Source organism: Typopeltis vanoorti, chromosome 5 (genome assembly GCF_054136105.1).
Source record: "Typopeltis vanoorti isolate ZY-2024b chromosome 5, IOZ_Tvanoo_1.0, whole genome shotgun sequence".
Taxonomy (NCBI): Eukaryota; Metazoa; Arthropoda; class Arachnida; order Uropygi; family Thelyphonidae; genus Typopeltis; species Typopeltis vanoorti.
This window is the reverse complement of record NC_143553.1, coordinates 94595392-94622212: the sequence shown is the minus strand read 5'-3', so window position 1 is coordinate 94622212 and position 26821 is coordinate 94595392. Positions and strand designations below refer to the sequence as shown.

General features: G+C 35.2%; 2 protein-coding genes across 2 annotated transcripts in view; one reads left to right on the top strand and one right to left on the bottom strand.

Moving 5' to 3' along the window:
- Positions 1–26821, top strand: part of Mys45A (SDA1 domain containing protein Mys45A) — a 203423-nt gene that overhangs the window by 152665 nt on the left and 23937 nt on the right. Inside the window, exons 17-20 of the mRNA XM_090393262.1 lie at positions 5549–5666; positions 18299–18396; positions 18958–19160; positions 24914–24998. Coding sequence (XP_090249388.1) covers positions 5549–5666; positions 18299–18396; positions 18958–19160; positions 24914–24998 — 504 coding nt within the window. The remainder of the gene's footprint in view (positions 1–5548; positions 5667–18298; positions 18397–18957; positions 19161–24913; positions 24999–26821) is intronic.
- LOC150106662 (toll-like receptor 4) overlaps positions 25165–26821 on the bottom strand; it is a 98769-nt gene continuing 97112 nt past the window's right edge. The window contains exon 3 of the mRNA XM_090393261.1: positions 25165–25297. The gene's annotated coding sequence lies outside the window, so the exon portion shown is untranslated. The remainder of the gene's footprint in view (positions 25298–26821) is intronic.

Here is a 26821-nt window from a genome sequence, read left to right as displayed (position 1 = left end):
AACAAGTACTTTTATTATGCCAGTGAATAAGATATGAGGCATCTGTGTAATATATTTCTCAACAAATAGTGCAATTAGAGACAACTGGAATAAAAACACACTAATTAATGATTCACGTCCCCTCATACAGAAACTATGCTGTATTAACTGAAACAAAACCATATGTTGCATAGGCAAACACAGTATCTAACTAAAAACTATTGTTATTAATTAGATGTGTGTGTGAGTTCGATTTCCCAAGGCAGCAATAAAATTCAACCGAACGTGTTAAAATTCGTAAAAGTGTTAAAACTAAGTAATATATATATATATATATATATATATATATATATATAATGATCTTGTGTTGTGTACAAGTTATGGCAGTTTCACACATGGAATTCGGTTGAAGACAGTTAGCATTTCAACTTAATTGTCAGCTATGCTTTTATCTTTCGGTTGCGCGATCTTTTGTTAATACCGCACCAATCATATGCACGTTTTAATAACCTGCCTTTGCTCTCTGTTTGGCGTTAGGTTTAATTAACTTAAAGGGAGAAAAGTCGCAAAAGAGAAAAATGTTCCTGGTCTGGGGGATTCCCTTATTCAGGTAATATTCACTAATTTCATGTTATCAGTCTGTGGTGTGCCAGTATCGGTAAGTGGTGATATTATTTGATCTATTCTATGTTAAAAAATTTAACCCTGAGATGGATAAGTGGCTGATAAAAAAATAAATAAAAAATCCCGCTAACAATCAGAAGAAGCAGAAACAGACTCAAAAAAGGACAGTATTTCATATTTTACCAGAACAGCCCGCATCAATCTTCAGAACCAAACGGTAAGAGGCAAAAAATGTAATATATGCATTTGATTTTTGCAATATTCGCTGTGTACGTTTTATATTGAATATAAATACAATAAATATTATAATAATATATCTCTCTATTACGATTTTTTTTCGAGGGGGGAGCCGTGAAATATTTTAATTTTTGCAAAGGGGGCCCTGACATCCAGAAGTTTGGGAAGCACTAGTATACAACATTTCTAACTACATGAAACCTCCTAGCTCTTAGTCAGTCTTCCTCTGGGTCTTTTTCCTGCCATTTTATGCAACTTGCAACACTACCTCTTTCAAACATCTGTTTTGAAAGAGGTAGTGTTTTTAAATTTCTGATTACTGGTATAAAACTGGTTTGGTAAAATGTAGGGGAAGGAGATCTCCACTCACAAAATGTTGTAAACCTATAGTACATTAGTAGCATGGGTGGACCAAGGATTTTTTTCCCTGTTTTCATTAATCCTGCTCTAGAGACCAAACATGGAACTTATTTCAGGCCTCCAGTAAGCAGAGCAGTGGTCTTACACCTGGCATTAAAATTAATTTCCCACCTAAAGAAAAGAAAATTGCATGCATTTATACCTAGAGCAGGATTCAAACCTGCAATGTTGGTTGGAGAGCAGATATACTAACCACTCAGCCAACCAGGTTAGCATTGGTTGTTGTTTTGACATATTTCTAAATATTCAATTTTATAATGGTTGATTTGTAATCCTATTTTTTTCAGCAATAGAAATTTTATTCTGTATTCAGCATTTTCCCTAGGTAAATATTATTGCACTGGCATCTCGATGTAGTCCGAAAATTTATTGTAAGTTCATGCCAACTCTGTCCACACAATATCTGTCATATCTTTCTCTGAACACATTCACCAAAAAAGCCTTGCAACATACTGGCAGCCCATTCCCCTCATTTGCGACTCTCCAAGGAAAAATCCAATTGTGATGCCCATGCTAACCACAGTTTTCTTCAATTTCTAGGGATGATCCCTTATTCTCTCCTCCTCTATTCAAAGTAAGGAACAATTTCCTTTGCATCAATCTTATGAAACCTTTTAGTAACTTATCAAGTTCTATCATAAATCATCTTTTCTTCCTCTCAACCAACGTCTGCAATCCACAAACCCCTCAGTATATCCTTGTAGGGATCATGCCACAAACTGCTTTCTCATCCCCAAGAAACCGAAGTGACCAGATCTGTGAATAATCCAGGTGCAATCAAAGCCGTATAAAGAGGAATGTCCACTTGTTTTGTCAATATATTCTTCAGTAACCAACTAATACTATAAGCTACTTTTGCAGCATGCCTGCTGAACATTGACTCTTTATCCACTAGCATATCATATTTTTAGCTTCATCAGTTTTCTAGAGTACAATTTGGTCAGCATGCAATCTTTTCATTCTCAATTCCATGTGGTATCCTCTCAAGTGCCTTTATAAAATCCAGCTGCATTGTGTAAATATTCCTTTTATCCAACTCAGCTATCTTGTTAAATAGCTGATACCGCCATACAGCATTGTCTACAGCTGAATGCCAAATGTGCAATTTTGTCTTTAAAATCTGCCAGTGAAGAACTTTGCTCTGATACTATGCTTTTTGAGGTGGCCCCAAGCCAGAAGGTCTGGTGAATGTGTTGTTCGTTTCATAGAAAATGAGAACTGATTATTTTATCCTCTGTGAATGCTGACACAATGATTGTTGAACTTCACATCCTATGTGGAGAGGTGCTCAATCTTCCATCAACACTGTTGTGCTCAGGTATATCGCACCCTCTTTGCTGCAGTTGCGGGATGACAAAACTGCACCGTGTTCCAATAATGCGTAGCCTTCACCATGTAGGTTACAGGTCTGGTTTGATGGATTTCTTCAAAGAAAAACAACCCCAGTAATGAACTTGGCTTCAAATCTTGTCATACTTAACTTTTAGTGAATGTAAGGGAACTTGTTGAAATGCATTGGGATTCTCTGAAAACAGATGCAGCAGTTTTGAGTGTTTACTGTTTCACAAACATGACAATGTACTTCATCACTCCATAGGATGCTCCAAGGCCAATCCTTGTCCACCTTCATGCATGCAAGAAATGTCAATGTAAACATTTTCTGGACACTGGCATCTCCCGTTTGCAACTCTTCACTGTGGCTGAGTTTATATGGATAGCATTGCAACACACTTTGCGCAAAGTTTTTCCTACTATTGTGAATGGCAGATCTAATTGTCTTTCTACATCGCGTGCACTACATGAACCTGCAGTTGCATCATTTCAGTCATTTCCTGAATTTCAGATTTAAACCCACTTCCTAGTTGGACTGTCACACTGCCTTCAAATCAATGAACCGTGCATCTCACTGTATTTGGTATCAATGGCCCTTTCACAAAGTCTTTAGGTATCTGTACTTGAGAAGCTGCTACAACATTTTCCACATTCCTATAGAAACACTTCACAAACAAGGCACATTCAAACAAAATTAGGCTCATCACACAAGTCAGATGTGTGTGTGTGTGTGTAAAATGAAAAAAGAAAGAATAACAGAAAAGACAAAGGAATTATGTAAAGAACAGAACAGGAATTTAAAATCTTACTTTCACTATCTTTTCTTGTTTACAGTGTCATATTCCATATACGAGGGTGGTCTGAAAAGTTCTCGGCCTAACAATGAAAAAACTAATTAACTAATTTATGATTTCAAAATTATTTTTATTTTTCAACATAAGCTCCCTTAAGACTAATACATTTATTCCAGCGATGCTCCCACGCCATTATCCTGTGCCTGTAGTGGTTCTCAGTAAGATCTACAAAATACCCCTCTACAGCTGCAATTACCTCTTGATTCAAAGAAAAATGCTGACCAGTGAGGAAGAGTTTTAGTTTTGGGAAGAGATAGAAGTCACAGGGAGCCAAATCTGGGGAATAGGGTGGATATTCCAACAATTCATAGTGCAGATCCCTTAATTTTTCCATTGCCAAAAACACCTTTGTGGGCAGGTGCATCATGCTGATGAAAGATGATTTTTTTCTTCTGCAAACCGGGTCTTTTCTCACGAATTTTTTCGTCTAGTCTGGTTAAAAGATCAGAATAATATTCACTGGTTATTGTTTTACCCTTTTCAAAATAATTAATAAACAAATGCCTTTAGCCTCCCAAAACATAATGCCATGACCTTTCCTGCTGATTGAACTGACTTTGTTTTCTTTGGCGCTGAACAACTGGCTTCTGTCCACTGTTTTGACTGCTGTTTGGATTCTGGTATGTAATGGTGAATCCAAGTCTCATCCATAGTAATAAATCGACTCACAAAATCAGTTTTATTCTTGTTAAAACGCTCCAAGCACTGTTCAAAGATTTTCATGCGAGTGCGTTTTTGATTTGCTGTGAGCAAGTGCAGCACCCATCTTGCACAAAGCTTTTTCATTTGCAATTCTTCATGCAAAATATATCCTACATGTTCTTTTGAAATGCCTATAGTCAGCAATTTCATGCAGTTTGACTCACCAGTTATGCAATACCATATCATGCACTTGATCAATGATTTCTGGTGTTACACTTTTTGGATGTCCTTCATGCGGATCATATTCAAGGCTGGTATGGCTACGTTTAAACTCGGCAGCCCATTCTTAATTGTCGAAAACCAAGGAGAAGAGTTCCCATAAACATTTATGAACTTGGAATGAATTTCTTTTGGTGTTAAACCTTCTTTTACAAAAGAATTTTATAACTGCATGATACTCAATTTTATCCATTTCAAGGGATACAGATAACACTTTTGCTTCAGACAGCTGTATAAAGCAAATTACTTGCTAGAATGACTTGAAATTTCACATGGATGCTTATGTCAGGTATGCCAACTTAGAAAAAAAAAACTTGCTGATAGTGTTGCCATCTATGATTGAGGCTGAGAACTTTTCAGACCACCCTCCTATGTTGGTCTATTTTTTTTTTGGTCAAAATCTCTTCATGATCTGGTTTGAGGGTACTCTAAACAGAAATACCGTGAAATATCCTCAAGTGTGAGGGATTTCATCTACTGATTCTCTCTCTCTCTCTACAGATTGCTCTAAATACTGATAGTTTGAAACATCTTGCATACACATGCACACACACACACACACACACACACACACACACACACACACACACACACACACACTTCCATAAATTAAGAAACAGAGAAAAAATCATAATTCAAAAAATGTACAATGAATTTTTATACAATTTGATGATATAATATTATGATAAAACAGTATAATATTGAGGCATGTAAGAAACACCCACAAAAACTAAATCAGTAGTTTAGTTCAGTAAATATACATGCAAACAATGGTCAAAAACAAGAGGTCAAAATGAAATTGTCATAGTTCCTTAATAAGGAATGTTGTCACCCTTCACAACAATATAGCACTTGCAACAATATTTTGTACTGTTTATAATGGTGTCCAGAAATTATAGAAGTCTTTTACCACCTTACCGGCCATTATGGATGAAATACGCATCCTCATACACTTCGTGTCCATCATATATTTCAATGTAATATCAATGGTATTACAATTTTAATATGCACTTCATATCCATGGTAACCTGGACGTATGTATACATCTTGGCCGGTAGCATGGTTAATGCTAGTGCTTGCATGCACACTATCTGTTTGTGAAATAAAATTTCTTGGTTCTGGTAGATGTTCAAAATGTAGAAAATTTTTCTCACTATGCACTTTGGGTGTGTTATATTTAGGGAAAACCAACAGAGGCAAGTCAAGACATTAAAGCTCTTCAGTATGGAGAAGTAGATGCTAAAGACTATATTCCAGGTGCTGAAGTTTTGGATATTAATAAAACAGATACATTCAAAAGTAAGTTTGTTTTTCCACTATTGATAGCAAATAGCATGTAATTGCAAATTTGGATGTAAATGTTGTGTGTCTCTTCTTGTTCTGTTAATATTTGAAATATAAGTACCATGTTTAGGTGACTCAGAGTGAACTTAGATGAGCTAGTATATCCAAAGAACTAAAATAATAATAATTCTTGCTTGTCTTTCATATGTTGGTGTTTTGTGCATGAGGTGAAAAGAAACAGTTTAGACTTGATGTGGAAGAGGCATACTGGTTTTTATGAAAGATAGTTCTTTTGAATTGAAAGTTTGTACAGAATTAAGCTTGGAATTTGCTATAATAAAGAAATTTTTATTTAATTAAATTTATGTGTATCCAATGTACAAAAAATTTGCTATGTATCATACGTTTAGTACTCTGGGTGGACTAATGATTAGATAATCTGGAAACCCTGCTCTAGAGACCAAACATGGTATGGTCAACTCTAGCAGACTCGGGGACCTCAGGAACAGTTTGTTAAAATGGATAGTTTGCTGTAGTGAATTTCTTTTAGCATAGTATTGTGCTCAAGTGTCTTTGGTTACTTTTCAGCAGTTTGTTATACCAAGTAAGTCATTATAGCGGTGTTGGCCATTAGTGAGACTTACCTATACTTTATTCAAGTCAACTCAGACTACAAAATTTGCTAGTTTCATGTGTAAGAGGAAATGAAATTGAAGAGACAGTGATGCAGTCCAATATAAATCATCACGAAACTTGACATCATCATGCAATCATTTCTTGGCATGCTGAATACAGTGTATTGTGATAATCCACTACCATTAAGATTTTGTGTTAGTTTTGTCAATTTCCAACTAGATTGTTTTATTATTGGTAAGGTAACTAATTTGACCAGCCGTTACTTTTTAAAAATATTCCTAATTTCATTAGTTCTTCTAGATTTCGGCCTTCCTGTTTTCTTTTTTCTTGACATTTTTGCTTAAAATATATTTTGCTAATTTTTCCATTTCCTTTCTGTTAAATAATTATGCTGCCTTAGATCAGCCCTGTTTATACATTCTTGAATATCATGAATGTCAAATTCCTCTCTGATATCATTTTTAATATCACTCTGCCACAAATGGTTGAGGAGAGATAAACTCTTGAAGACTTTATCAGTTTGTTCGTATAGCTCCATTGAGAGAAGTCCGATATCTTGCATCAATCTTAGAATAAATTCAATAACATTCGAAGCACTGGTCACTTGTAATACATTCTATTCACTTACCATGAGAAAAAAATCTAGCACTCGCATCTTGTTCTCTCCTGTCATTTATTTAAAAATTTCTCCTAACATCTATTATATAAATAAAATCCTTTCATTCATCTGTGCAAAACTCTACATTGGACTTGAATTGGATTGGAAATGTTCACGGTAGCCTCAATCCACGTTAGGCAGATGAGGAAAGATGATGATGAAAATTTCCTAACCATTCCATAGACTTCACTTATTATCTTGGTTCTGCACCCTTTTTGCTGCTTCTTCATTCCATCTCCTTCACCCTGCATAGAACAATGAATTAAGTTTGATATTCTCAGTTTTGGCATAAGATTTAATATCATTATCTTTAATAATGGTTGTATACATTATCAATAACAGTGGAATTATTGCTGTCTTAGATCTTATTTAGCATTGCACTGGCTTCCTTACATTCTTCAAGTCTAACTGCTAACAAATGGCATAGCATTAATTGCTTTGACCTAACCAGTCCAACCCAGCTGCTAATAAACTGTTTCTTAAATAAAAATTATATATGGCTGTTTATTAGGCTCAAGTTATACCACATGTTTTTAGGATTTTCAAAAACATTTTCCCTTGACATGCACTTTTAGAACTACAAAACTTGGAAATTATAAATATAAGTAATTACACCTTTATGTAGTCAATCTCATTGGCTATTACCTTATAGTTTTATTTATTTATTTATTTATTCGCATGCATTTCCCCCTGTTCCTCCACCATCCCTTAGGACTGGTTGAGCCCTCCTAGTGAGGGATTAAGTGTGTATGTTATGACTGTAGATCCTTGTGTGTTCATGGGGCCAGTTTGCCTATTCTGAGGAACGAAAAACCCAAGTTTCTGGGTGAAAAACCCTCTATCTCTGTATGAGACATGCCTAACTCACTTTTAGTCAAAAGAGACCAGATAAAGGTTTCTCATGTCATGGACGGGAATCTGACCAAAGGGTTTCCTCTATACCGACTGAGCTATGGGGGCTCTGTTGCCTTATAGTGATATGATTAGAATGAAAGATGCCATTAGATTCTTTAGTATAAATTAAGAAATAATACATGCTATACCTGTTAAGATTAATGAAAAGGAGAGAAATACTTTCAAGATACCTTCTAGGATGTAAGATGGTGTAATTGCTTCTGTTTTGTTGACATAAAAAACAGTTGAACATAGACAGAAACTTGTATAGTATCAGTAAAGTGAAAATTGGATAAAATGCTGAGGTAAAGAATGAACAGTTTATAACTGGAAATTGAATCTAAACAGCTCAATAAAAAGTATGTATAAAATAGATGACTATAAAGAATAAAAATCTAAAAAAAAGTATTGTGGAATATAAAATGGTCATATGAATGAAAAAATTCATTTGCTATTTAAATGATTTTATAAATGATGAAGAAAGGATACAATCGTCTGTAATTTAGTATTTTTAATGAAAAATCTTATGTATGACTGGTCTTTCTTCCATCTGAATTATTCACATGATGAAATTAAAGTAAATAAGAAAATGAAGAATTTGAAGTGTACAAGCCATTTAAAACTATGCAGTCATCCTTACAGAGGGAAAATGGAATGAATGGGAAGCATGAAAATAGTGAGAAACAAATAGCAGTTCTCTCTGAGGAGATGGCATTGAAGAGCCAGGAGCATTCTTATTTGTTGAGAGCTTAATCCTGTTATTGTTCAGTTGCTAATTCTCTGATAGTATATGGTAGAGATGGTGGATGTTAATGGTATTAATATTAGTTCTGATTACAAAGGTTTCTGAAATGGCTAGTTTTGTTTCATTATTTTGGAAGTCTAGAATAACATTTTTTTTTTTCAATTTGTGATAATATGATTCTCTTCTATAGTGTGGTCGTAATTTCAATTTTTGCTGTTCTAGTGTTTTTTTTTTTTTTTTTTAATATACTAGTTCCATTCAGGTTGTCCAGAATGGGAATATTACGGTTGAGACCATAGTGGAACTGATTGTGAAGAAAATTACATTTGGATTGACACGAGAAACTACGTGACATTCTGATACTCTAATAGTTCATTGCCTGTTTGCTTCTTCAGTAGTTTTAAAAGGTTTAACAGTTTCTGATTGGTGACGAATACAGTGTTATAGTTTGCGCATTTGTAAATATATTAAAATATATTTAACACACACACACACACACACACACGTGTGTGTGTGTGTGTGTATTGTACTGGAAATATAAGTACAATACATGTATAATACATGTATAATACATTTTACAATACATGTAAAATATAAGTACAATACATGTATGTATTGTACTTATATGTTACTGGAAAAAAGGATTTCTTTAATCTAGGGGTAACTTCTTGAATCTTGGCTATGGTATTAGCATAAATGAATTAGCTTGTTATGGGTGTGCTTGTTTAATAAAGATTTGTGTTAATTTCTAAATTTCATTATTTAGGCTCTTAGATGTCATGAAGGGAGGAATTTGATGATGATGATGTCATGAAGAACTGAAGTGTTTATAAATCACATTAATGCGACAGATTTTATATTAATTGGGAAAGCTTTATGCTAGACTTCCAAAATAATGAAACAAAACTACACATTTCAGAAACTCTACGATCGGAACAAATAGCAATGCTATAAACATCCACCACTCCCACATGCTATCAAAGAATTGACAACTGTACAATATTAAAATTTGATATTCCACATTTTTTATTCTTTATATTCATTTATTTTATGTATTGTCTATTTATTAGTTATAAACCATTCATTCTTTACCTCAGCATTTTATCTAATTTTCCCTTGGTTAGAAATTAAATTAAAAATACCAAGAAATTATATTCTTGTTTAATCCTTGATACAAGTATTATTATTATTGCACGGGTACCTCCATGGAGTGCTAAGATTCATTGTGGCCCAAACTATCAACACAATATGTATCATGCCTCTCTTTGAATCCATTAACAGACACATCACTCACAACTGATCAAACAACCCATTTAATTCATTCACCACTCTCCAAGTGAAAAATCTAGTCCTCTCACCCTTACTAATCACACTCTTACCCAACTTTAAGGGATGACCGCTTGTTCTCCCCCCCCCCCTCTAGCCATGTGCTGAAAGATTTCTCCTACATCAATCCTGTAAAAGTCTTCAAGCAACTTAAATGTTTTTATAATGTCAACCCTTTTTTTGCCAATCAACCAACTTTTGCAATTCAAAAACCCTCAGTCTGTCCTATAGCGAGCATTCAACAGACGACTGACCATCTTGGTCACTTGCCTCTGGATTCTCTCCACCGATTCCCAAGAAACTCAGGTGACCAGACTTATCACTACGTGTTATTGTGTTTTTCAATAACCAAGTAATACTGTGAGCTACCCTGGCTACTTTAGCAATATGCCTTCTGAACTTCAGCTCTCTATTCACCAAAACCAGCAAATCCCTGGCTTCATCAATTTCCTGGAGTGCAGTTCCCTCAATTTGATACACAGCTTGCAATCTTTGTATTCCAAAATGCATAAATTTTCACTGACAAATTGACATCCATTATGTTTTATCCATACCGTCAGCTTATTTAAATCAACCAGCAGGCTCTCTACATCACCTTGATTAACTATTGCTCTACCCTACTTTGCATTCATCAGCAAATACTGAATTATTTCTTATATTATTTCAAAGTATTTTGTATATCGTTGATGTGCAAATTAAACTGCTGTAGTCCAGGCACAGAGCCCTGCAGCATACTAGTCACCTGCCCTCTCCTGGATTTTGCTCCTTCATGTTCTACTTTTTGTGGTATATGTCTTATTCCATCCCAATTTGTTGCAAACTGCAACAAATGGAGATGGATAAGACAGGATACCTCATCATGTAGTATCCAGTCAAATGCCTTTGCAAAATCCAGTAGTATCATCATGTAGCCATTCCATTTTTTGGTCTCTGTTGACACTCTATTATAAAAAGTTAGTACTTTTATCTCCACTCCTGAGATACTAATTGGTCTATAATTTGCTACCACAGACTTAGATCCTCCTTTATACAAAGGAATTATTTTTTTCTCCTTCCACTCTCATTGGATTTTGCCAGAGCTGAGACTTAAATTAAACAGCCTAGTCAAAGGCATCACTAGTCCCCTTGTAATACTGTGAGCTACCTTCTTGTAAAATGCAAGCCAATATCCTATCCAATCCCACAGCTGTATTTGCATTCAGATTCTGCAATATACTCTCCAATTCTTCAACCTCTGTTCTCAGATCAGTCCCCATCACCTCTGGCATCTTCACTTGGATGATATACCCTTGCAAAATGATCACTCAGTATGTCAACAATTTCTTCTGCCTCAACTACCTCTCTACCATTTGCACTCATTAAAGTTATGCTTCCATAGTCATCCTCCTTTTTACTTGCCACAAAATGAAAAAAATCTTTGGTATTTCCTTTTGCCTGTTCGGCTAATTTATTCTCTTAATCTGATTTTACCTTCCTTATCATGCTGGTCATCTTTCTCCTTATATACCCTGCAACATTTTCTTTGTTTGCAGCTCATGTTAATGATACTGCTCATCCATCCCATTCCTACTTGATTTATCCTCCTGGCCTTGGGTATACACTCGGATATTGCTTTCTCCAGATACATCTTGAGTATTCCCCATGCACTATGAACATTGTTCTCTTGCAGATCTTTATTCCATGATATTATTTCAAGCAGCCTCATAAGTGTATTAATCACCTTCCTTGTACTCCTTACATATACTCCTTCTTAACTGAAATTTCCATTTGCTAGCTCCCAAGTCAAGATCACATGATCACTTTCCCTCAGTCATGGGCAGGTCTCTTGATCCTATAACACCTTTGTACCCAACTCTCCATCACATCCTGCTTCATGTAATTGTTTCTCTGTAAGTGCATAAATTCAATTTCCTTCCTGCCATGTGATCTTTCATCCTTCTAATCCATATCTCAAGCTGAAGCCCCCCCATAATAATTACTTGACTTGCACTCATTGTACTAATCTGCTGATGCATATCTTACACATCGTCCCTGGCCTATATCTGCAACCAATTTCATATTTTGTCCTATTCACCTCAATCTCACACCAGATTGGACCAAAAAAAACTGCCATCTGTATGACTGACTGACTCCTCCTACTCTTGTTGGCTGCAACTCATCTGCTATCATCAGCAGTACCTCACTCCCTGTCCTGTCTACTCTATCCTCCCTGAAAGTACTAAATCCATCACATTCTATCCTTGTAACTACATCATCATCTGATGTTAGTCAAGTCTTCTCACTGATGCCTATAATGTTTGGTGAGGTTGCGCTAACCAATGCCATAAACTCCTCCCTCTTGTTTCTGATACTTCTGGCATTAGTATACAGAAACTGCAGCATCACTTTAGATCTTCAGCCACTTTTACTTCCTGAATTGTCAATATTTTTTGCTTGAGAGACTAAATTCTGCACGTTGGTCATTCTCACACGCATTTGCTTCATAGGTGCCTTCACACACACTAGTTTACATCCACCCTAATTTGTGCTTCCACACTCGGTGAACAAAGCTCTCTCTAAACATCTAACTCCGAATCCATTTAAGTGCAGTCCATCAGCACTGTACAAATCTTTGCATCCATGGGCCGGACCAAATTATTAAATAAAATAAATTAATATTAAATGAATTAAAACAAGTTGCTACTTCATCTTTCATTTATTTATAATATAATGCTTTGGTATAAAGTGCTACACAAATTTTATAATATAATCAACGACATGTCAGTTTAATGTGAAGATTGGCCTTGTACTTCAACTATGAGACTAAAAATATTGACGTTAATATTACTTAAGGATAATCGCATAGAATTTTCGAGGTTTTCGTCCGTTATTCTTGTCCGATTTTTTTTTAATTATTGTATTTCGTCCTCGAAAAAAACTGTTCACACATGTATGTGCTGCCAAAAAGACAAATGATTTTTCTTGAAAAGGCATGTAAATTTGTATATTTTTCTTCCACCAAATAAAATTTATAAAAATCCGTCAAAGCAATGTTGTGATTTTAGCACTAAATCCGCCTGAAGCTCAATAAGTTCCATCTGTAAGTTTTCTGGCACATTATTTACATCAGCATCCATCGGACGAGCAAATATAGCGAATGTGGAGTCTTTGTTTTTGAAGTCGGCAAACCTTGCATCAAATTGCTCTATTAATGCCTTCAGTTTGTCTCCATAACAATTATAAGGGATATTTTTATGAGTTTCTAGAGTAGGAAAATGATAACAATTTTTAGCTCTTATCTGACTTGCCAACAATCTTAGTTTATTACAAAAAGCTTTGACATGTCCATGCAGTTCATGAACCAATTGTCCTTGTTTTTGCAATTTAAGATTCAGTTCGTTTAGGTATTTGGTGACATCTACAAGGAATGCTAAATCACACACACACACCCACTCATCATCTTTTACTTGATTAATTGTGTTTCCTTTTATGTCCATAAAATCTGTCTTGTCTCAGATCATAAAATCGTTTTAACATTGTACCTTTACTCAACCACTTCACTTCACAATAATAAGACACATCTTCATAATCCGAAAATAGGTCTGCCAAATACTCCTTAAATTGGTGGTGATTAAGTGCAGGTGACTTAATAAAGTTAATACTGGCTACTACAATTTCCATAATATTTGTGAATTTAATCAATTTTGCACACAGATTTTGTTGGTGGATAATGCAGTGAAAATTGTTAAATTTTCCAGATGAATCTGTAGTTCTATTGCTTTTTCATGAACTATTCCAATAAATCCCTTCTGTGCACCAACCATTGCAAGGGCTCCATCAGTGCATATGCCAGATAGTGAACTCCATTTAAGCCCAAATCTCTCGAAGACTGTGACTGTTTCAAATATATCTTCACTGGTGGTTGTTCCTTTTAACGGCCGAAGGGCCAATAATTCTTCTGTTATGTTGAAATCTGCATCAACTCCTCGAATAAATATTGCTAGTTGTGCTGTATCAGAGGCATTGGTGCTGTCATCCAAAGCAATTGAAAATGCTTCCAATCTAGCAATCTTCTCTTTTAAACTTTTTTTGATATCATCAGCCATAATTTCTATCCGTCGGACAACAGTACGTCTCGACAAACGGATATTCTCGAAGTCTTTTTTCTTTTCAGGACATATTATACTTGCAACATCCAGCAGACATTCTTTGATAAATTCTCCTTCACCAAATGACTTAGAATGCTTAGCAATTTTTTTCGCTTACCACAATGCTGTGGTGCTGTTCTTTGCTTGTTGCTGTGGTGCGTTCTTTGCTTGTTGAACATTTGCTGCTGGGTATCCAAGTTCTTCTTCAACTTCTGTATTTCATCTTTTCATAGTTGTCCATCAATTTTTGGGTGATCTGTATGTCTCGAAGTAAAGTGTCTCTTCATGTTGTATTCTTTGTTGACAGATACAGATTCATTGCACAGCAAACATACAAGCAAACCTTTATTCAGAATAAAATAATAATCCTCTGTCCAGTTGTCTTGAAATTGACGATTCTCTGCATCTACTTTTCTTTTTTTTGCAATAACCCCTGACATTGTCCCAAATTTATAAGTGATATTCAGAACTGTCAAACAAAACTATCTTCTACACCGCAGGCACTGAACAGAACACAACATCAACGCAGGCACCGAACATAACATAACATAACATCAATGCAGGCACTGAACAAAGCACAATACCAACGCAAGTACCGAACTGACACGTTTTAACACGTTCACACACGCCACTAGTCAACGTGAGAAAGAGACCTTGGTTGGAGAAAACATAGTGTTTTGCACAAGTCATATGACGTCAGCTTAATGTGAATTAGTAGAACACACCATGTTTTCTTCCACCATGAATCAAACAAACTTCGCTGAAATAGATTAGTGCCGGGGGTTGCCTATATGTGGTTTAGGCATATTTTAGTGAAAATGGCACTAGATAATAAATTAGGTAAGGCTGGTATTATATTGAGCCAGTTCAATGATTTTTATATAACATGGAAGAAATTAGCTTGAACAGCAAATTAAATATATAAGGCAGTGTTGAACTTGAATCAGTTTTAACTTATGCATCTGAGAATTGGGTCACTGCCCTAATTGTCAGAAGAAAATTAGGTTAGTGACCAGATGCCAATTGCAGAATGTTATTAAAATGAAGATATCAGAAACAACTAATATTTAAGAATGTATGGTTAGAACTAATCTAAAATGGTGGTATGAAAAGTGTAAGGATGCAAGAATATTTTACAAAAAAAATAAATAAATAAAAGAGGTGGATAAATCTCTAAAAAGTTTAAAACCACTGGCTTAAATGGAATGGAGATTAATGATTGGGGCAGTGACTAGGTGCCATTAATGGCAGAATCATATTAAATGAAGATATCAGAAATGCCATTGTTAATATCAAGAATGTATGGGTAAAACTAATCTAAAATAGTATGATCACTTAATCAGTTTTCAAACTGGGGCATGCCACCCTGAGGGGACGCAAGACCATTTCTGGGGAAAGGGATGCAAAGCAATGGTCAGTAGTATTGTTTATTTTTTTAACACAACTCCTGTATGCACTCTCTATTCCATCCACTTATTTCAGTATAATATAGCATTTAAAACATTTGCAGCTTTCACATATAAATATCCTGTGTGCTATTTTACTTTGTTTAGTTTGTAGTATAATTGTGTGCTATCAAAAACTTTAAAAATATTTTTGGAGTTTTTTGAACTAGAATAAAATATATGCTAAGAAAACTATACTCAATATTGTTTTATGAAAAGTGTAGGGAGGGTATAAGAATTTTTTTACAAAAAAGAGAGCTGCCTCTTTAAAACCACTGACTTAAATGACATGAAAGAGTTGTTCGAAGTTGCAAAGGAATAGATCCAAAGGAAGTCTAAGATGTATGTGCTTTAGAGTATTGAAATGTGGAAAATAATAGACCAGGGTGGAAGAAAGTTGTTGCAACTTTTAGGAAATATGAAACTAGTCATGAAATATTGTTTATTCGGGTCTTGTGGATAATTTATTTAGTGTACTCTAAACAATGCTGGAATTAAGATTTAAATGTTGAAAGTTTATTTTTCACTTGGTCAGACTATAATAAATTTAGTTTATTCACTTTATTTTATTTCTCTAAATCCAGAGTAATTTAATAAAAAGATGGCACACCGTTTGGCAGCTCCTATAGGAGGAGATGACCTTGCTAATGCTTCAGACTGGTATCTCCACTTGGGCCTGGCTCCTGCTGAAGAGACCTCAATAAAGGTCGAAACTAATCTGGGCAGTGGCCCTTCTCTTAACGCATAACATTATACATATCTGCAAGGAGATGTGTTTTGCATTATGGGAGATACTGAGATAGGAGTGTTGGTAGCTTGCTCCACCTTTGCAAGGAGTCGTCCAGTGTTGTACCACTTTACCCCAGTCCTGAAGATACTTTCAGGCACAAACTTTGTTTGCACACACTTGGATAAAGGATTAAACTAAATTTATTATAAGATTTAAAGCCAGCAGGGTATAATGATTTTTTTCTTTTTTCACCTCACCTATAGAATGGTAGACTATGTTTAATAATAAAACAGTTTAAAACATTATGTAGATATATAAACCATTTCAGATTTACATTATTTATTTATTTTTTTAAATCCTATGAAAAAGTGAATAGTGAAGATAACTGTGTAAAAATAAAAGTTTAAATAATGCTGTTAAACTTATTAGAAACTTTTTTTTTAATGAAAAGCATGCCATCTTTGCATTATTGTAAAAAAACAGTAACAAATAATGATCCATGAATCATGAAAAGATGTGCTTCCAGATCTACATCACAGCCATCCATGCTCATCATATACAAAAAAAAAAAAAAGAGAGAGAGAAGAGTTAAGTATAGATTTCTTGATCATTAGATTTATTGCCTCTGTTGAACTATGTATGATACCCAGGTCAATGCTTAGATTGTCAGAGTGACTGTTTGTATATTATTAAACTGAAAATACAGAAGTCTGTGTAGCTCAGTGGATGTGGCGTTTGCATACCATGGCGCTTGGCCGCAAGAAGGAAGACTTAGTTTCGAGTCTAGTCAATGACTAGAGGAAATTTTTCTAAGCCTTTTTTCGACCGGTTCCTGAGTTAGTCGATCTCTGGCACGGGCAAGCGGGTTTTTCCTCCCAGAAACTCAGGTTTTCCATCCCGTAAACTCAAGACAATCGACCATAGAACCAAAATTATTTCAGACATTAAATATATTGTGTTAGGGACCATGAGATGGTGGCACATTTGAGCCGTCTCTCTTCACTGTGAACTGCTTAATTTGTGATAGCCTTGGGCCATCAATCTCTGATTGGGTACCAGTGGAGATTGAACTGCCCACTCAGTCTCCAAAAGTTAGATAGGGCTAAATGGCCTCGCCTACTCCTCATATACAGGAATAAAAAGGCGTTAGCTGGTTTTTTTGAAAATACAGAGCAGTCACCTAAAAATATTTTTTAAATTCCTACCTTTTATGGACTAACATGAAAAATTCACAATTGACTTAAAGTGTTTAACATTCTTCTGTTTTGACAGAGAGTAACTGCAGCAATGAATGTGGGGATGATTGAATGATTAATCTAGTTACTTGCTATAATAAATTTAGTTTAATCCTTTATCCAAGTGTGTGCAAACAAAGTTTGCACCTGAAAGTATCTTCAAGGAGGTATCTTGCAAGGAGTCGCCCAGTGTTGTACCACTTTACTCCAGTCCTGAAGATACTTTCAGGTGCAAATTTTGTTTGCACACACTTGGATAAAGGATTAAACTAAATTTATTATAGTCTGACCAAGTGAAAAATAAACCTTCAACATCTTTCTCTAAATCCAGAGTAATTTATTAAAAAGGTGGCACACTGTTTGGCAACTGCTATAGGTAGAGATGACCTTGCTAATGCTTCTGCCTGGTATCTCCACTTGGGCCTGGCTCCCACTGAAGAGACCTCAATAAAGGTCAAAACTAGTCTGGGTAGTGGCCCTTCCCTTAATGCATAACATTATACATATCCGCAAGGAGATGTGTTTTGCATTTTGGGAGATACTGAGATAGGAGTGTTGGTAGCTTGCTCCGCCTTTGCAAGGAGTCACCCAGTGTTGTACCACTTTACCCCAGTCCTGAAGATACTTTCAGGCGCAAACTTTGTTTGCACACACTTGGTTAAAGGATTAAACTAAATTTATTATAGTCTGACCAAGTGAAAAATAAACCTTCAACACTAGTTACTTGCTATTTGTAGTTGGTTCTGCATCTAGCATCTTTGACTTTTAAAAATGCAAAGTTACATTTTTTTTTTCTGGATTTTCCAAAATTCTGAGACACTTTATGTATGTTTTTTTTTCCTCTTAATTAGATGAGAGTAATTTTAATAGCAAAGATGATAATATTGATGATAAAGATGATGAGTGGATTGATGTTTCGCATTCCGAAGATGAAGAAGTTGACAGCGAGGTAATATACATAAAAATACATTCCTTTTTAATGTAATATAATTGAAATAATATCTGTGTAGTATTTTTCTAAATGTTATTGTCGAGGATTAGATAATAGCAATTAATGTTAAGCATTTTATACATAATTTCTCTTCGTAAGTAGAAGCACATAACTAGTTAGGCACTTTTATGACAAGTTATTTATGCAGACATCAATGTGTATTATATGCTTGCTGGAGGTTGGGATGATTTTGGCATTCTGTTTCTTGTGATGGCCTTCACAGACTAATGTTTGGTAAACATTACTCTTCAATGATTGTGTATTTTCAACATGAATGTAATGCACTCTTCCATGTTTTATGTTTACATAAACAGGGGGGAATATTTTCATTCAGCTTTTTTGATTTTGATTTTCTAATTGTCATGGTAATGATTTATTCCATACAAAATAACAGTTTAAAGAATCCTTTACTTGAATATAGATGGTGAATAAGTCCACCCTGTGGCAGACTTATTCATCATAACAATCTTTTTTTTTTAAGCTTTCTATAATGCAGTTTATTGAATTTTTTTTATCTAGGAAAAAAGCCTAGAGCTCCCTGACTCTAAAGCAGAAAAACAACAGAAAGCTGCTGTTATCTCACAGACAAGAATTTTGAGTCAAGAAGAATTTCGTAAAGTACATATAGCCCAAATATCTAAGCACATGCAAGCAGCTAAGGGTAAAAAATCTGGACAAAAGAGAAAATCAGAAGAAATGGATTCCAGTGACATTAAGAAAAGGTAAAACTAAAGATTACTGGTGATATACTATAAATGAATTTGCTTTCCTAACTGCATGTTACTACAGATCATTACATATCAGCAACAGTATTCAGAATCACTATATGGAAATTATAAATTTATTAGTTTAAGTTTGCTTTACTACATGTATTAAAATTGGGCATCTTAGTTACTTTTTTTTTATAATAGGGTGTTTGTTTTAAAATGTATCCTAACTTCAGAGACTTTGGTCTTTGTATACCTGTGTGTTAGGCTGAATTGACATAGGACATCCTGTCAAATTTGCTGCTGATGTTTCTTTGGTAGAATAAGCACACATTTATAGATGATGAATGACTATATTTATTTACTAAATTATTATGCCATTTTACCTTATCACCAAGGCATCTTCATGAGGAGGCACACACTGGCAAGAAAATAAACACTGAGTGTAAATGGTGAGATTCTGCAGTCCTAATTGGTGCCCTATGGGTGCAATGGGTAATCCAAAAGACTGTTCCAGTTATCACAATGATGGTTCCCCATCATTGTGATATCTTCAACAAGTTAGTCAGCCAAATTTATTAGATTTAAGCATATGTTATAATGCTAAGGCAAATTCTAGGAACAGTCTTTTGGATTTATATTATTATTATTATTATTATTCAGGCCTCCATGGAGTCAAAAGACTCATCATGGGAGGGCCTTCCTAAGAACATAAAGTCTGTCAAGACTCATCAAGGGGAGGTTCCCCCCTAAGAAACACAAAATCTATCATACCACTCCTTAAATTCATTGACCGTTCTCGCTCTCACCACTCCATCAGACAATGCATTCCACGGTTCAACCATCCTCCATGCAAAAAAACCACTCCTCACCCTCTTGCTTACAGTTTCCTTTCGTAACTTCCAGGGATGGCCTCTTGTCATCACTCCTTCCTGCTGTTCAACCAAGCGAAAGAACTCCCCAGTGTCAATAAGAAGGAAGTTTTTTTCCCCATTGAATCTTGTGATCTATATCCATGGCATGGTCTGCTGCTCTAGAATGACTGTAATACAGGACATAGTTCTGAGTTCTTTTGCATCCCTGGTTCCTCCAAAGTAGAATAGTTTGCAGGAGAAAAGGCTGCAGTAGATCCCCCCCCCCCCCCAGGATGGTCTAGATCAGTAGTTCCCAACCTTTTTCCACTTGTGTACCCCTTTTAAACCTCTATAAATTGTACCCCCTTGTTTATAAAATAGCTGTTTTTAAATACTGACACTTTTGTTCAGTGCCTATCTTAATGTAAAATAGTTTACTTGTGTTTCTGCCATTACTGATTATTTTTTGTGTACCCCTGAATGGCCCAGCACATACCCCAGAGGTACGTGTACCACCGGTTGGGAACTGATGGTCTAGATGATGGAGAGGATCTTTTGGCAAGCAGATAAGGGTAGCTAGTTTTTGCTATGGATTGAAGGAAGTCTGCAAGTTATACTTTTTTTAGAACACGTGAAATTTTTTTCTGAGGTTGGATTTTTTGTATTCTAAATTTTGGTGAAGAGGATTAGGTTTAATGAAGAGCAAAGTTTTGTTGATTTTGTGAAGGGAAAAAACTGTTGGCTAAAAGTATGTCCCAGGTGTGATTGATTTCTGTGGAGAGACTAATGAGGTCAGAGCAAATTGTTCTAGCATGATTTGCTAAGGTTTTGATCACATTGCTGGAAGGGTGGTGATGTGACAGATGATGGATGTATTTTCCAATGTGAGTAGGTTTTCTGTAGATAGTAAAGAATAAGGATCCATTGGAGGAGTCAGGTGAGAGTGTCAAGGAAGGGCAGACAGTTTGTTTCCTTTTCAGTGGTGAAACAGATCTTCAGATGTTGGTAGGAGGTGTGCTAACCATGTAGCATAACCATATTGTGGATTTGTGATGGGGCAGAGTTTAGGGCTGTTTTGAAATGTTCCATGGAAAAAATTGGACATGTTTATTCCACCATTCCTCCCAGCAGTATATTAGTGAAAAGGGAGGCTATATCAAAACGTACTACAATGTCAGTATCTTTTGGCAAGCAGATAAGGGTAGAATCACTTTTTGTGCTCACAAAGATGCATTGGTGATGAAGCTGAAATATTGTCATTAACTAAATAAATTTAGTTATTAATTATTATCTATAGACATGTTCAGATCTCATCAAATTATGCAAAATCCTACTTGCCACACAAAAAATGTGTGGACTCACCTAAGACCCACCCCCCATTTTTTTAATTATACGTCCCAATATGTCAATAGGAGTTCTATAAAGTGATTAATGGTTTGTATCATTGTTTGGAGAATATTTCCTTTATGTCAGAACCATTCCAAAGAGAAGTAAGTAAATACAGGTAACCCTTGTATAACGCAAATGTTAGGTTCCACAAAAATGCCCTCGTTATATAAATCATGTTATGCGAGACTCAGATCACATAGAAAAAGTAGGGTTAGGTTCTGGAATCGTTTTTTTTTTTTTTTTTTTTAAGATTATATAAACAATGACATATCCAACAAAAATATATTCTTATTTAATTCAGGTAATTCATGTAAGTTAAAAAAAAAAAAAAAAAACTCTGAAACAAATACATAGTATAAAATTATAAAAAATTATAAATTGTACGTAAACTTCATTGCACATAATACAAAAACGTTTTAGGCAAAATAAAATAAAGTGTAAATTGTCATCACTCTCTTCAAAACTAACATTTCATAGATGTTCTTTATTTATGAGTGGTCGGACGTCGTCATCACTTGAAATCTCTTGGACATCATTAGTATATTTCTCATTGCATACTTCGGTCGGTTTAGTTATCAAGAAATCAGTAATAAGATCTTGCTTATCACTGTGCTCTTATTTTTTATTAAGTTCATAATATGGAGCTCAACAAATATCCAATTGTCTCGTGAATTTTCTGGAGCACTCCATTGAGAGATCATTATCCATTAAAAAAACTTTCTTGCAAAGTCCAATCCTTCTGCTAATTTCTTTAAACTGTATTCTTTAACAGATTCATCACAATCAGAATCTTCGGCAGACTTTCCTCGCCATTTGGTTCGACGTCATCTATTAATTGTATACCGGTTCCTCCTGAACATGTTTATTCCACTAAGCATCCATACCAAATTAGTGAAGTAATTGATCTAAATATCAAACAACAAGATTTTAAGAATGTGATCATGCTCCTTTACATCAAGAATGTAAAGGAGTGTGCAGGGGAAATGTTTCACCACTTGCTAGAGGAGACAAAACAAGAGGTCATCCTTAGGAGTTGAGTAAAAGTGTGTTTAGTAGGGGGATGAGGACTAGATTTTTTGCTTGGAGAGATGAATGAATGGAATGGGTTGTCAGAATTATTTGTTAATGAGAGGAGTATGGTAGATTGTAGATAGTTTGGGTCTCCTGCTATGAGTCCTCAGACTCATTGATGTGACCATACAATAATAATATAGGAAGGAACATGATATTGTTAACATTCAGAGGTTTCTGAACTGTTTCTTAACATCAGGTGGTATAGTCACTTAAAACAGAATGGGAGAGAAAAGGTTAGCAATTCAAGTGTTTTTCTGCCATGATGGTAGGAAAAAGACCCAAAAGATGACCTAGATCTCATCAGTTGATGTTGTAGTAAGAACAACTTTAGAAGACTGAAATAAGATCTAAGAATATTGGAGTCCTTACAGATAACAAATTTAGGACTATTTAGTATTTATTCTGATGGATGGATGGATAGATAGACAATTTGTTTTGGACTATTGACAGCAACTTCTTTGGTATCTATTCTGGCTTGTTGATGAAGGTAGAGAAGAAACGCCAGTTGGAATTGTGCACATTGAAGTCTTCAAGGATAATGAAATAAATTTTAGTTTAATATAAACTAAAATTTCCAAAATATATTCGGATCACCATGTAAGCCTAAAAGAAAGGATAAATACATTAAAATAAGATAAGTAGATAATCAAAAAGGTATGTGTGGTTATTTGGAGAACAGTAGAAGGAGCAAGAGAGAAAGCAAATCAATGCAATGAAGTGGTGCTAAAATTTTTAGCCGGAGTAGAATGAAACATGGTAAGAGAATTTGCTTTTGTCATTTTCTGCTCATTTGCTAGAAGGAGTCATGCAGAATGTAGCTCAGAAGTTGAGGACAGTAGTTAATATGGCCACCAGTTGAAGTTATACAGATTTGGTCCATTTAAGAAGATTTGGTCCATTATACAGAAGTGGTGCTAAAATTTTTAGCTGGAGTAGAATGAAACATTGTAAGAGAATTTGCTTTTGTCATTTTCTGCTCATTTGCTAGAAGGAGTCATGCAGAATGTAGCTCAGAAGTTGAGGACAGTAGTTAATATGGCCACCAGTTGAAGTTATACAGATTTGGTCCATTTAAGTGATGGTGCACATATTTATTTTGGAGTTAAGACTACAAATGTTAGTGATGTGAATATGGAAATAATTATGTAATTATTTCCATATTCATGTGTTTGTTTGTTTTTGTTTTCTAGTTTATTATTGTAGATACTGTTTCCCAATGGAGACATTTTTTGATCTGCAGTTATCAAAATTATTTATGATGATTTGCATGGTTGAGTTGGGGAGGAATTAATTCAGAAAAGAAAAGGAAATTAATCTGGGAATAAAGGACTTGCAGACATGTCTTCCATACACAGTGTAATCCAGTCTGCTGTTCATTGCACATCCTCACTAGTGTCTGCTATACTCAGACTCCCTCTAAGCATGATCCTGCAGTCTGAGTGGCAGTTTGATTATTAGCTGACATTGGTAGGCCCCAGTCACATGTGCTAATTGGTAGCTGGCAAGAACTACTTTACTGTTGTATCATTGAATAGAGAAGGTTCCAGCATGCATACATATGGGAGATGAGGTGAGAACAGAAACTGAAGACTCTGCTCATCAGACATGGCAACAGTCATTTCCACTAAGGAAGGTGATGAGCATTATTTACCACTTGAGGGGACTACAGTCCACATTTATTTTTTTTTAAAAATCATCAAATCCGAATCTGATTTTGAAATAGTCAAAAGCAGAAACCTTTCCTCTTTCTAGTTAGGACTGCTGGGTGAAAATTTTGCCCTTCCATGATCTTACATCCAGGCAGTACCATGGTACGTCGTATAATGTCAAGGTTGACCTCTTGGTATTGTCCTCTAATTATTATATAGATGATTAAGGAAAATCACCTCTCTCAAGCAACTCACTGTAACCCCACATGTCCATTCAAAACATCACTTCTATCACTTTCGAACTACAATATTTCTATACTCTGGCTTTGTGCAGTCACCATGGAATAGCTGTAACTAAAATTTCTTAGACCATGTGTCTTTTTATTCCAAGTGTTCATTGTCAGTATTCCCATGTCTTTTTTATGATTTAATGTTTTTAGCTGTGACATTGCACATTCCATTATACTCCTTTTCAAGCCACTGTAATTGTGACCACTTGTAGCCATCATGTAACACTCCATCAGCAGGCTGATGGAAGTTTACCAGAATACAGGACTGCTATTTTAATGTTTTTTGATTGTTGGATCATTGCTAACAATATGCTACACAGTTTTGCTTTCACATCTAGTACTAGTTAACTTGTAACTTTGAGCATAGTGTCATATGTTGTTGAATCATTAATACCATGAATTGCATACATACTGTTCCTTGGTAATTGCAGTCTTCATAATGTTGGATTGTACTTTTAAAAAATGAGCATGCATTCATTATGTAATATATATTTTATTTTAATTTATTTCAGTGGAGAATTGGTTTCTCTTACTGAGATAGAAAGAATCCATAAAAGACCTCGTCATGACAAGGAGTCTAGGTTAGCCACAGTTCTGGTATGTAATTATTATTCTAATTATAACAACAAAAAAATTCTCTTTCTCTCACTTGCTTTTTACTGCTTGTTTTGTAATAAATTCATTTAATGTGATTTGGAAAATACTGAAATTCATTATTGTATGATTCTTCTTAATTAAAATGTGAGCTATTTTATACATTTAATCCAGGTAAACTATTTTCACAATGAAACTGCACTAACTGGCACTTATCTGAACTTTTGCATAAACTTCTTCACCATGTTGTAGCGAGATTTATGTGCCCCCCATTTACGAGGGTGGTCTGAAAAGTTCTTGGCCTAACAATGAAAAACGAATTTATAATTTCAAAATTATTTTCATTTTTAATATATAAATAATAAATAATATGTACAAAAATTAAGTAAGCATTGCAGTATTCTACATATAAACAAAATTACAGTTCAATGTGTATGTACAAATTAATTCTTTATAAATGGTTAAAAACATCATTCAATCTGTCTGAGTCTGATAATATCTGCCTGAGTGTATATGGTTTGGTTAGGTAGGTAAAAATGTCATTCCTCTCTCATGTAAAGTGCTCGCACTCCACCAGAATATGACAAATGTAAAATGCATTTGCATTTTTCACACACAGGTGAGTTATCAGCCCTCAGTAAATAAGAAGGTGTAAGATGACTGTGACCTATGCAGAGCCTAGCAAGAACAGCCTCCTCTCTTCTCTTTCTATGTAGAATAGAATGCCAATGTTTAATTTCAAACTTAATGCCATTCAATTTGTTTGTCAATGATGACTGCCACTGAGCAATTAGCTTTGATCTTATAAACTGTCTATAGTCTGTATATGGCACTGTCAGACAGTACGTGGAGAAAGTATGAACTGATTTAGCAGCTGCAGTCTCATTTCACTTAATTCTAATGTGGCTGGGAATCCAGCATAGCCAAAAATCAAAATTAAGGGTTTTCATTTTGTACAACAGGTGTAGCACCTCATACAGCACTGAATAGTGCCCATAGGGAGAGGAGACAGCCTGTAAAGAACTCAATGGGTCTGTATAAATTATACACTTTTGGTAGCGGTTTTCTTTTATATGCACAAGTGCAGGTTGAATGGCATGCAACTCTGCTGTATAATTACTGCAATCAGGTGGCATCTGGTTAGAGATGGCAATGTCAAGAAACACTGCAGCACAGCCAACAGTATTGATAGGCAAGAAATCAGAGCAAGCTGCTCGGTGTGCATTAAACAATTGCAGGTAGACAGATGAAGTATAAGACTTCTGTAGTTGACAGAGTGAGAGGTTGCAGGATGGAGTGTCAACTTGCCATGCCTGGATGCTGTTATGTTTGCTGTAAGCAATGTTGTCAACATTAATGCCAACAGCTTGCATAGTTTCTTTAATACCATACCAAAAGGATGTATGGTAGTCTGGCATGTATGATATTGAACTTCCCAATGCAGAGAAAGGAGACTAGTCCATTTAAGATGAACTGGAAGAGACTCTATCTTTAGGGCATAATTAAGAGACAACTGTTTCCGTCTAAGTGATGTGGCTGGTTCATTTGCTTCAACATAGACTTTGAGTGGGTGATATGTGAAAGGCACCAGTAACTATCCTTATACGTTGATGATGAATGGGATCCAACCATAATCCAGCTTTGAATGTATAAGTGCACTATAAATATGGAGCAATGAAGCTCAATCAGCACCCCCCCCCCCACACTCAGTAGAGGATAGAGTGCAAAGAAGGTTCAATGCTCTCTTGCACTTTGCTCTTAGTTGATGAATGTGTGCAAATTTTCTGTCAGAGATGAGTCCCAAGAACTTGACTTGTGTAGCTACT